General features: G+C 35.9%; 2 protein-coding genes across 2 annotated transcripts; one reads left to right on the top strand and one right to left on the bottom strand.

Annotated features, from left to right (window-relative positions):
* The first annotated feature begins 666 nt into the window (after positions 1-666).
* LOC130231491 (neuritin-like protein) lies at positions 667-4,714 on the top strand. The gene is made up of 3 exons (XM_056460820.1): positions 667-700; positions 4,207-4,351; positions 4,432-4,714. Exons 1-3 carry the CDS (start codon positions 667-669, stop codon positions 4,712-4,714), a joined length of 462 nt encoding a protein of 153 aa, XP_056316795.1.
* Positions 4,715-5,916: 1,202 nt separating this feature from the next.
* Positions 5,917-10,651, bottom strand: LOC130232795 (dynein axonemal assembly factor 1-like). The gene is given in 12 exon segments (XM_056462781.1): positions 5,917-6,223; positions 6,226-6,259; positions 7,422-7,478; positions 7,580-8,037; positions 8,167-8,333; positions 8,665-8,717; positions 8,719-8,790; positions 8,881-9,047; positions 9,128-9,349; positions 9,440-9,531; positions 9,633-9,732; positions 10,564-10,651. Coding segments are annotated over 12 exon segments (1,713 nt in total). The 3' UTR covers positions 5,917-6,020.
* Positions 10,652-12,788: the final 2,137 nt, after the last annotated feature.

Raw genomic sequence — 12,788 nt, 5'->3', positions numbered from 1 at the left:
AAAAGCAAAATCTATCTCCACTTATAGGATCTCAGCCTACTTAAAGAACACAATGATACCACCATTACTCCATGTCCAAAAACAAACAAATACTAGGAAATAGTGAGCAGAGAAAATGAGAGAGTGCAGCTGATAGTAATGGCTTTATATAAGAGGTTGTAATCCGTCTTTATTCTGCTCTCCCCTTAGATTTACGCAATGACATAATCCAACGGCTGTCAATCAAACCGAGTCCACTGTGTGTTTATTAGAAAGTACCATGCTGGAATTAAAATAACAGTCCTACTGGGGTTATTCCATCTGTTTGTATATTGTGTTTGTGTAGGAGAGAAAGTGAGTGTGTGTGTGTGTGTGTGTGTGAGAGAGAGAGACAAAGACCAATAACTCTAAAGCATATAGAACCATTGTAATATAAGGTACACACTTTGATATAATAAACGCTGTAGCCGGAAATGATCTTTAATCCCACAGTTTTCCCCCCTTTTAATAATCAGATGTCGCATTCCCTTTCATCCATCAAGCTCAACAGTTGACGACTGGAAGGTGAATGAAGCATCTGAAGAAGCAATGGATGATTCATACTCGACTGTTTGTTGAAGTGTTGTAAACATTAAGGTGTTCCAGTGTGTGTGATCTTCAGTTCAAAACTCTGGCTGCTCAAACGGAATGCATCTGCTGCTGTTCATTTCAATCTGCCTCAGTGAGTAAATGTCCATTTGTAATTATTTTCTTTTTATTTTCAGGCTTGTTTGTTTTGGAGTGTGTAATAATGTGATATGTCATAATTTGTCTCATATATATATATATATATGTATATATATATATTTAATTTCAATGTTATTTCACATATTTAATTATTAAATTACAAATAATTGATTTTAATTTAATCTAAAATCCTGCATGTTATATATGCAAACATTTGCTTTTTCAATTCTTCTGTTATTTATCAGAGAATAAAAGTGAAGTTGTAGCCACAGTCATGATATATAGTGTGCTGTATATACCATGGCATAGCATTCAAAAAGAATAACACCTGGCTAAACTACTGAATACACTTGTATTTTCATTCAAGATAAACATATCAAGTGGTTATAGTTGGGAAATGGTAAAATGGAGGAGATTTGTTCTTTGAGCTGTTCTGCAGCAAGATTTAAACATGGTTTTTGCTCTGGGTCTAATCCTCAGATTAATCCATGTGACGTACAGCAAGTCGCATAGACATACAGAAACATTAACATACAGAAAACAATAGACTATTGCTATAGTTTGTATATCGAATATGAATAATATGGAGAATTTTTAATGAAAAGAGAATTGGCTTTACGTAGAAAAAAAAAAAACACTAAGAAACAGCAAGAAAATTTAAATTAAGCAAGAAAGTTTTCAGCAGACCTGTCAGTTAATTTTTCCATATACAGTTGAAGTCAGAATTATTAGCCCCCCCTTTGAATTTTTTTTCTTTTTTAAATATTTCCCAAATGATGTTTACAGTGCAAGGAAATTTTCACAGTATGTCCTGATAATAATTTTTTTCTTCTGGAGAAAGTCTTGTTTGTTTTATTTCAGCTAGAATAAAAGCAGTTTTTTAATAAAAAAATATAAATAAAATTTAAGGTCAAAATTATTAGCCCCTTTAAGCCTATATATTTTTCGATAGTCTACAGAACAAACCACTGTTATACAATAAATTACTTAATTAGCCTATCCTGCCTAGTTTAACCTTATTAACCTAGTTAAAAAAAAAAAAAAAAAAAAAAAAAAAATATATATATATATATATGTGTGTTGTGTGTGTGTGTGTGGTGTGTGTGTGGTGTGTGGTGTGTGTGAAATATTATTACTGTCATTATGGCAAAGATAAAATAAAAAAAATAATAAATAAATGTGTTGAAAAAATCTTTTTCTCCGTTAAACAGAAACTGGGGAAAAAATAAACAGCGGCTAATAATTCAGGGGGGTTAATAATTATGACTTCAACTGTATGTTGTACTGTTGTATACTGTTTATGCTTGATTCTAATTGGTGGATGAACATTCTAAGCCAATATGCAATTATATCAGCAAAAGGCACAATTATGTTTCCGATACTCTTGATCCTAAAAGATCTCATACAAACACACACTGATACACAACAAATACACACCACAGGTTATTGCAGTATAAAATAAAGTATATTATGGTATTTATTATTTACAATTTAGTATAGTTACTTCAGTATACTGTAGAATTTACAAACAAAGTGTTTGTAAATACTATAGTATAAACACACTAGTATAGTATGGTTTAAAAACACATAGTATTGCTATTGTATAGTAGTATAGTATATCAAATCAGTTTAAACCCTATATTTCATTTTACCCTCAGGCTGTGAACATTGTGAAACATCACACATTGGCCCAAGCCTCTGTTATTAGCACTAAAACTGTATTTTAGAATTAGAACTCAGGCTTGACACAAATACATAAGGCTTGAGATAAATATACATTTGATCCCCCCCTATAACGGTTTATACCAGTGATTCTCAACCATGTTCTTAGAGGACCACCAGCTCTGCACATTTTCCATGTCTCCTTAACCAACACACACCTGATTCAGCTCATCAGCTTATCAGTATCGACTGAAAGACCTGTAATGGTTGTGACAGACAAAGGAGACATCCAAAACAGCAGTGTTGGTGGTCCTCCAGGAACGTGGTTGAGAAACACTGGTTTATACCATTGTGAAAGCATACTGCGCCAATAATGCAAGGAAAAAATATAATTCAAAAGTCTGAAAACTGGCAGTTCTAGAGCACCGATAGGAATCTTAAGTATTCACAAAACACATTTATTCTAAATTAGGTGTTTATATCTGCTGTAGCAAAAAAAAAGAAAAGAAAAATTAGACACATATTCTGTAGTTTGACCTACAGTAAATTCTAAATAGTCACTAAATATCCTACAAAAACACTGAAAATTTATACATTTTATTAATAAATTAAATGGAATTTAAATACATTCATAAATATGATTTACTGAAGCATGTATTACCAAACTACTACCGAAAAAGTTGACCTCCCCGATTGTCAATGTATAATTCTATAAAATACATAAGAAACCTATACTGCGTCAAAACTATTTTAAGAGCAACAATTGAACAATTATTTAGTCTTTAGGTGTGGTAACTGTAGTATAAGTGAAATAATTGATGATGAGCTATTAGAAAAATACCCGTTACTCCATTCCACATCACCACCTTGGGTGTGTTTTTTTTAATTCAATGGCCAGTTGTCAATTGTTTCTTACTTTAATCACGATTTCATTTATGTTATGTGCTTATACTATTTATGGTAGAAAGTGGAGTTCTTGGGGGAAAATTGTCAATTCTATAGTGTCAAACTCGGTTAGCTAGGAGTAACAAGGCTGACAGGATATTAGAACTATCAAACAGTTTTTCAAGGGGATGTGACAACTGTCTGTGAATATAACCAGCTGCTAATTGTTAAAAATATATTCATTTTATTTTTATAATCACACTTCATAAGAACAGTCTGCAAAAACACTTTGATTGGCATACTACCTTTGTATATGTCATCAGAGAGTGAAAAAGCCCCCCGCCCACTTGGTCATTATCTCTCCCTCATTAGCATTGGACGTTAGTCTTGTTTTTGAATCTGTCACTGGCATTTGGGAGTCCAAATGGCACGATTGCCTCACAGCAAGAAGGTTGCAAGTTCGAGGTCCCGGCTGGATCAGTTGGCATTTCTGTGTGGAGTTTGCATGTTCTCTCTGTGTTTGCGTGGGTTTCCTCCGGGTGCTCCGGTTTTCCCCCACAGTTGAAAACATGCGCTATAGGTGAATTGAATAAAACTAAATTGGCCGTAGTGTATGGTGTGGTAGGAGTGTGTATGGGTGTTTCCCAGTGATGGGTTGTAGCTGGAAGGGCGTCTGCTGCATAAAACATATGCTGGTTTAATAAAGGGACTTAGCCGAAAAGAAATTTAATGAATGGCGTCAAAATCTGTTCCCAACAGGAACAATGCTGACAGCATAATTAACTGACAGAATTGAACAACAGAATTACAGTTTTTTTATTCAATTAAGAGCAAAAAAGGAATTAACGTCCTTAACCGTTGTTATCTACACTTGTGGTCCAGTCTGTTTAATAATTAGAAAAAGATGTACACCGAAATCAAAATCCTATCAGAGCTTTTTGGGTGTTTCCTCAGGTCTCTGTTGGTGTGTGCTGAGTGCAGCAGTGACTCCTCCATGTAGTGCTGTGTATAGGGGCTTCGCTGAGTGTCTGCTCACTCTGGGTGACAGTGTGAGCTCTAAGACAGATGAAAACCCTCAGGACATCAACTCCATTTGCAAGTGAGACACATGACAAATACGTCGCATTGAACACAGCTTCATCTCATTATCTTATTACATTGCAATTTTCATATCCGCAGGTCATGGGATGCCTTCCAGGTGTGTGTTAGTGGAGTGTTGTCAGGTTGTCGCGGCGATGCAGCAGAAATCTGGGAGTCTTTGAGGGCAGAGTCCCGGAAAACAGCATTTGCAGGGAACCTCTATGATATATGTGCCAGTCGTACTGAAGCTGTGACTGCAACCACACCTCTGGTACCCAACACTGATCAAACCAATCAGGAAACCCTCAAAGGACTCGCTCATTTTGTCAGGAAAGACCTGCTCCTGATATGCTGCTCTCTTCTCCTGCTGATTCGGATCTAACTGATAAACACAAATGCGAACTGATGGCAATGTCGGGTCTACAGGCACACATCTGCATAGAGTCTTTTTCTTTGTATTTGATATTTCCTCTAGTGTGTGATTTAATATGTAAGAGAGTTGGTGAGTCTAATTATGCGCTTGCTTGTTTAAAAACTTGTTTTGTATAAAAAACAGTAATGTTCAATGTTCAAATGTGTACACTATTAAATATTTGTAAATTGCACTGTAAAAAATGCTTGGTTCCACACAATTCCTTCATGTTCTCACAACCCAAATCGATTAAAGCCCCAGTCAAATCACATGATTTTTATTGTCGTTTATGAAAGTCACTATGTCAGATAATGTGATTTTTTACTTGATGAAATTTTGACTTGTTGTAGGAAACAAATCTGCCAGACTACACGTTTCTTTCCACAATCTGTCATCTTGTGACATCTACGATGACCGTTATTTCCCAAAGCAGTAACAAGTGTTGCTATAACTATATTTCTTATCTCAATTTCAAATTTTTCAATTTCAATCTCAAGAAACACTGATGCTTGCTGACAACTAATAACCACATTATTATAACCTTATACCACAACATTATAACCACATTAGGGCATTCTTTACGACATGGACAGGCTCAAACTTATGATTTCTTAATAATATTAAGATATTTTCTTTGAAATCTAAATGTATATTTTCTTGCGCCATGGGTTTCTTTTTAAACACTTACTCGCCTGAACTTGCCGCGAGTGGCATGGAAATTAAAGCATATAAGCAGCAGCAAGAAAACGTTTGATCCTATACAAATTTATCAAAAAAAATAAATAAATAAATAAAAAATCGCATAATCTGACATAGTGACTTTTGTAACTGACAATAAAAATCATGTGATTTGATCGGGGCTTTGATCGTTTTTTTTTTATTTGCTAATTTAAGTGTATTGATCTTAAAACAATTAAGTTGTCCCCATAAAACCTTAAGAATTGTGGTTTCAACTCATTTTAAATAAGTGGACTGAACAAGCAGTAAAAGTCATTTTTTGAGTTTGTGTTAAAGGATCAGGTAAAAATGACACTACAAGTTGTAATTTGAGGGAACTGTTTGTGTATATGTGTCATTTTAAATTTACAATATTTGCAATAAAATTCAAAGCAAAGTAATTTATTTGACATTTTTATTTAAATGATTAACATATTCTTTTAACAAATTAAACATCTTTATCTATATGGTACAAGCCCTATATTTTGATATTCAATGTTTGTGCTGAAAGGCCTTCAGACGCAATATGGTTATATCTATTCCATTCAATCACAAAGACTCAGTCCAGTTCCTCAATCAGAACAGTCTTTCTTTTTTCCGTTGCCTTTGGGATGTCATCTCCAGCCTCTGCTAGACTGGTGAAGGCAGGACTCTTAGTTCTCTTAGTTGAGACACTGATAAGCTGCTGAGATTGATCAAGGGCCACGGTGTCTGTCTGAGGCCAGTGATACAAACTCTTAACAGCTTCTGACTCTGTGTCACTGCCGGGATCACCTCAATCTTTGGATGGATCCCACTCTAAAAAATGTAGCATTTAAAAATTGTAATTTTTCCATTGGATGTGGCCCCAATTTTCTGTCACAACTGTGAAAACGACTTGAGAACTTCATGTGTATTTCGCATGCATTCACATCTCGCGATGCAGGTGTGTGCGTCGTCTGCTATTAGTGACTGACTGTAATTTAATGTACCATAAAAATGTGATTTTTTATTTACTTTTCATAGGACATATAGATGCATTAGTTGCAGAATTTAAAAGCAGTTTATTGATATTATTATTATTTAAATGCTTTTTATTGCATATTACGTCATTCAATGCAACTATGCATGACTTTACAGAGAGCTTACGACCTACTAACTACGGTTTGCCTTAAGAACATGTGGTGGTGCAACCGAAGTGAGAACGAATTTAGTTACAAACTAGCTAGTAGTTACTAAGCCCCTACTGTGGACTTTACGTTCCAGTTTAAGAAAAAACTTACAAACAGCTGGTGCAACCCTACCCAGAGCCGGAATTAAATAATAAATATAAATATATAAATATAAATATATATAATAAATATTAAATAATATTCCGACTCATGTACAATGAGGTATATGCACAGAGAGGGACTTTTACTTTTCAGTAAGCCAGCTCAAGCGCTTCCGATGAACTGTCATGTTTTTATAAAATCGCCACGTATAAGATCTGGTTTCTTTAAAATCAATCATCTTCATTGCCTGATTAAAATACAATATAAAGTGGGTTTCAGAACAGGCAAAAAGCACTAAATTAAATTACATTGTTCTGTGTCATGTCTTTAAAATATAGACATTTATTTTACCACAGTATTTTCAGTGGAGTTTCTGAACTCATCTGCTGCTCCTGAAGGCGCTTGCGTTTAAACAGGCTTTCATCACGTTTTACGCTAACTAACAACTAAATGAATGCTTAAGTCTATTTAACAGATTTTATTTTAATTAATTTACATTTTCGATGCTCTATTAAAAAAACCCATATGAAACTGAAATTAGTCCCATCAACTTTTCACCGGAAGTTTATCACTGGCTGAAAAACACTTTAGTGCATTATATAGGCCGTTATGTGTGAACAAGTGTGAGGCGGCAGTTCACTAAACGGCCATTGGTGTCACTAATAACAAAGGTGTCTGAAATCTCTAAGAAAAACACCTGCTCCTACCTGTGATGTTATTTGGAGTATGGGGCTATTTTCTTCATCTTCAAGATCTGGAAGATCCTAGGGAGAATCCGAAAATGTTATTTGAATTGAAATACTATAAGAACTCAAATGAAACTGTATTCTAAAAACAAATGAGTTATAATGGTGTAAAGACTCACATCAATTGTTAGTGTCGGTTTATCCGACAGGGTGATAGACTCTATTTCATCCTCAGAGATCAGTTCAGTGACAAGAGCACCGGGACCTGAGACTGAGACTGAAACGCTCTGATCGGACTGTGATGGTTTTGTGTAGATGCTCATAATCTGATTCTTCTCCTCTTTAGGCTTCAGTCCCCATGCTGCTGATTGACTAATCTGTTCCTGGTCAAATGATGGATGAAGACTCTCAATCCATTCTGGTTTTGACTGGTCTGAATCATTTAGTATGTTTTGAATAATCTGATCCTCATCAGATGCAGAGTTGAAATTGTTGTCCATCTCTGATGATGATGGAGATGCATCATTTTGTTCTTGTGTTGTTTTACTATCCGAGTCACTCTCTGCTGGTTCAATATCTGATATTTCATCATGAGGGCTCTGGTCCTCAGCAACTGGACTTGGAAACTCTATAATTCCTGAGGGTAAATCGTAAAAAAGGATTAATGATACTGTATGGTAAATCCAGAGTAAGAGAATGTGAGTGCTTGTTTACTCTTTGAATTTGTTTGAACTGTAATGTATAGGTAAAGCGAACGTGTGTTTGCCTTTCTCTGAAAGCTCTCGGTCCTGCTGCCGTTTCAGAGCAGTCTCTCGAATAGCAGTCATTGCATCCAAACTTTCCTGGATCTTCCTTCTCTCTCTTGTTTGCCACATTTCCCTTTCTTTTTGCTCACCTTCCAAACCACCAGCTGCCCAGGCTTCGGCACATGCTCTGTGAAATAATGCAAAATATAAAGCAACACCCTCTATGATCAGGGTTGCACAAACTCGGTCCTAGAGGGCTGGCGTCCTGCAGAGTTTAGGTCCAACTTTCTTCAACACACCTGCCTGGAAGTTTCTAGTACACCTAGAAAAAGCTTGAATAGCTGGTTCAGGTGGGTCTAATTGGGGTTGGAACTAAACTCTGCAGGACACCGGCCCTCCAGGACTGTATCGGGCACCCCTGCTCTAGAGTAACCGGTTACAAATATAAACTTTGTGGAGAAAACTGCAGATAATAATCTGACAATGCTATTTTTTAAACAGTAAACGCTGCTGCTAACCTATCTTTGGGAAATACAGGCCGATCGTCTAGATAGGTCAGCTGCTTCAGACAGACGCACAATCAGAGTCTTCCTGTAGTTTGGGATTTTTTTAATGACTTCATTGCCCATTAGATTTAACACCCGCTGGAAAAATCAAACAAACATAAATTAACTGGCAATTTAATCAACATTTACAAGCAAGCATAACTGAGAGAGAAATGCACTGTATTTTACCAAGTCAGGCATTTTCTCTAGAATATTAACTAGGGCTGGATCACTGATGTGATTGTGGGACAGATCAAGGACACTGATGGATGGACAGTGTGAAAGCTCCTCCATGTCACACACATTCTCCAGTGTGTTATGAGAGATCTGTAGAGTGGACAAGTCGCTCAAACACGCTGAAAAACAAAACTTTAATGTATTGATAAATGACAATAAATGACAGGGTCAAAGGTTTGACAATCAGTTTATTACTCACATATGTTCTCAATGACCTTAATATAATTGTTCGAGACATTGAGCGAGCAAAGCTTGCTGAGTGGTTCCAGGTTTTCCAGAGTGTGAATGAGATTCTGATGGAGGAACAGACAGCGAAGCTCTGTCTGATTCTCCAGATTCTCAATCTTCCGAATGCCATTACACTCGAGCCATAAGCAACGCAGGCCAGTATATTCTTCCAAACCCTCTATACAAGAAAAACCTACAATAGAGAATTGACAGCTTTATTGAAAGAGTTGAAAAGAAAGATGAAGATTCAACATTAGACTCTTCTGTGTAGGCAATTTCAAACCTTTAAAGTGAAGATAAAGTGTGTCATTCAGCCTTGGTGTCAGGTACAGTTTGTTTTTCTTGCAGTGCTCCCTTAAGAAGTCTTTGGTAATTCTGAAGAGGATACAGGAAATATCAATCAGTATTTTTTATTCTTAAGCTAATGAATCTAAGCAAATGTCATTTGGATATTATTAAAAACTGCACTTTATCACCTAGGGCCTAAAGGCTTGGTGTCACTCTCTGACACCTTGGTTTTTGTTGTTTCGGCATTAACTTTTGTGCCATCAGCAGCTGCACTCCGAGAATCCAGATCTTTCAAAGAAAAAAAATCTTACTGTTAGGCATTTAACATGAAATGCTATAAAAGAACACATTGCATTTTCATTCCCTTTTAGGCAAATAATGGGTTAAATGTATTTTATGTAAAATGTATATTTTCTTAGAAAAAAATCACATCCTTCAGCTTTGGCTATGCACACTCAAATAGCACAATAAAACCATGCAAACTTTTGAAAATGGGGACAGATACACCTCTCAGTTAAACAATGTATGACATGAAAAAAAGTATTTCAAAACTTAATCATGTACTTTATGTAATTAAAAAAAATCCAATTTTCTTTAACCTAAAGTTAAAATACAATATAATACAAGTCTTACTTAACAGATTTAGAGTGTATGTTATAAACAAGTTAGGTAAAAAGTCATTTAAAAGTAATGTTAACCTTAGTCATAATAACTCAAACCCTAAAACTAGTAATCTAACAGATCTAACCCTAACAGATTCAACATATGTATTTTCATTTAAGTTTGATTTAATTTAATTATTAAACAATAACCAGTTTAATTTTCATTTCATGTACCACAATAACTTGCTAAACATGTAATATTTCTGACAAGAAAACATGATGTATACATATATGCTTAAAAGTATTGTTTACTTTGAAATTTTAATATCAAACTTAATAACGTTAGTCAGAGCAGCAACATAAAACAAGTAGACATTTAGAAAAGGATGATAATATTCCAATAAAGCAGTAGTAGTAATAGTAAATAATGCAGGAATGGATACGTCTATGTTGGTCACGTTAAGTCTGTATTTAATGTCATTTTAAAGACAAATGTAACGTTAGACTGTAAAGTTACCTGTAGCTAAAGACGCAACACCTTTACCCGTGTCATCAGCTTCAGCCCTGGCTCTTTCTCCCGCGTTCATTGATGTGGATACAATCATTTTGTCTTCATTTCGCAGTGATATTGGAAAACAACATTAATCAAAGCAGAAGAAATGTATAAATGTGTCCCGCAATCAACTGTAGCTTAAGAGTTTGCCTGAAGTTTGCCTAGTTTCCATAGAGACTGACAGCGACACCCACTTGCGCGTGCTCAAGCCAGTGTTGCCAAGTCCGCGGTTTTCCAGCGGAGTTGGGGTACTTTATCTGTGTCCCCTCCATTGGTCCCCTCCCTCAACCCCCCGCCCAAAAGGAGATTGGGTAATTTTCAAACGTGTTTTTGGTGTTAGATATTTTGATATAGGACTTTACAAATATAGGACTTGGATCATTTACCATATTCAACAATCCAGCAAAAAAAAGTAGTTTGAAACATGTTGGCATGCCTCGGCTCTTGACAAATCTCTATTGCATGTAATGAAAACAATACAACTATTAATGTGATTCATTCAATTTCTTTTTTCGGCTTAATCTCTTTATTAATCAGGAGTTGCCACAACGGAATGAACCGCCAACATATCCAGCATATGTTTTACGCAGCGGATGCCCTTCCAGATGCAACCCATTCACACTCATACACACTACGTCCTATTTAGCTTATTCAATTCACCCCCATGTCTTTGGACTTGTGGGTGAAACCGGAGCACCCGGAGAAAATCCACTCGAGGCTCGAACCAGCGACCGTCTTGCTGTAAGACGATCGTGCTACCCACTGCACCTCCGTGACACCTCCCTATTGATGTGATAGTTAAAAGTGTTTAAATTAATCTTAATCGTTTACTTGCAAACGTTCATATACACAAATGTGAGTTAATCTGCAAGAGTGTACTATGTTTTACCTTATTATTTTCCACATTTGTGTAACTTAAAAAAATGGAATAAAAAGAGATAAGTAATATATAGACAAATTACCGGTTTGTAAACATTCAGGATGCGTGCGCAGCGAGGTTGCAGAAAAAACCCGGGAGCACTAGCATTTACAGCAAGGGAATGACATCCGATGCGGCACAGAGTTTGTTGTTGTATTAGAGATAAGTTATATTGATTACATTTATATATATATTATTTACATAATGCTTTTAGTGTATTATAACAGCTTGTCACCCAGTTATTTGGCAAAATTAATGTTAAAGTGAGCAGCGTTCATCTGACAGGTCCATTTGCGATAGCACCCTCCCAATGGATATTGGATAAGACGAAATGGCCAAGCATCCAGCCCCAAATATACAATCTCATTGAAGCTCCAAGTGTTTTTACAAGAGAGAAGTTAAAGGCCTACAAGTCTTTGGATGCCAACAGTTTTGTTCTGTGTAGTTATGTGCAAGAAATAACGTTCCATACCCGATTCAAGTGCTAAAAAAGAGGTTCTGCCAAGCCAAAGACAAGGAAAGAAGACAGAACTGTACAAGGCCTGGGTAATCATCAACAAGCAAACCAACTGCATTCTGACAGCGAACTGCACCTGTCCGGCAGGGTGTGTGAACTTACATTTTTACATTTCATTCTAAGCATTCAGTGTCCGCAGTTTAATTCACACATTTAACTGTTTTTGCTGAAATCATTGCTGCAATCAAAAAAAGAGTAATGTGTATGATTCAGCATAGCGTGAACTCACCTGATATAAAATGAGAACTGCAGAGTCGAGCATTTTTAATTAGGTCCTCACTCCATTCAGCTCTTCTGATGGCTGTTAGCCAAAGACGTCTGTGGTCGGCATTAAAAGCAGTGTGGTGTACGGTCAAAGTAAAGTTTTCTATTTTTGGACTTTCAATTTTGGCATCCTACGGCACAACACGACATGTTTGCTATTGCAACCGGTATGCGTGGTTGAACCCGCGTGACGTAGGTTGGTAATTCCCCTATAGGATTTGCGATTAGAGAGATTGACAATTGTCTGTAATAAAAGTAATTTAATTAAAAATTACGACTCTGTTAAGTGTTAACACCAATTCCACTTGCTTCATGACTTCTATATAGCCTACATTACTTAAAAAAAAATTAACTATTCTGCCCTTTCCAGAAATTAAAATATAAAGTTAAAAACATGTATGTGTAAAAAATATATTTCGGCAGTGTGGCTGCAAATATTCAAAACATCACAGAAAGTGAAGGGAAAATTCAATATTTAATGTTATCATT

This window comes from Danio aesculapii, chromosome 7 (assembly GCF_903798145.1).
Source record: "Danio aesculapii chromosome 7, fDanAes4.1, whole genome shotgun sequence".
Lineage (NCBI taxonomy): Eukaryota > Metazoa > Chordata > Actinopteri > Cypriniformes > Danionidae > Danio > Danio aesculapii.
Note: the sequence above shows the minus strand (reverse complement) of the source record. Positions and strands in the feature narration are given on the sequence as shown.

What these genes read in the sequence shown, in the direction of transcription:
- LOC130231491 (XM_056460820.1), top strand. Translation starts at nt 667, where the DNA reads ATGCATCTGCTGCTGTTCATTTCAATCTGCCTCA. An exon ending in GTTCATTTCAATCTGCCTCA is followed by an intron (nt 701 to 4,206) that starts GTGAGTAAATGT and finishes GTGTTTCCTCAG; the next exon opens with GTCTCTGTTGGTGTGTGCTG. An exon ending in GACATCAACTCCATTTGCAA is followed by an intron (nt 4,352 to 4,431) that starts GTGAGACACATG and finishes TCATATCCGCAG; the next exon opens with GTCATGGGATGCCTTCCAGG.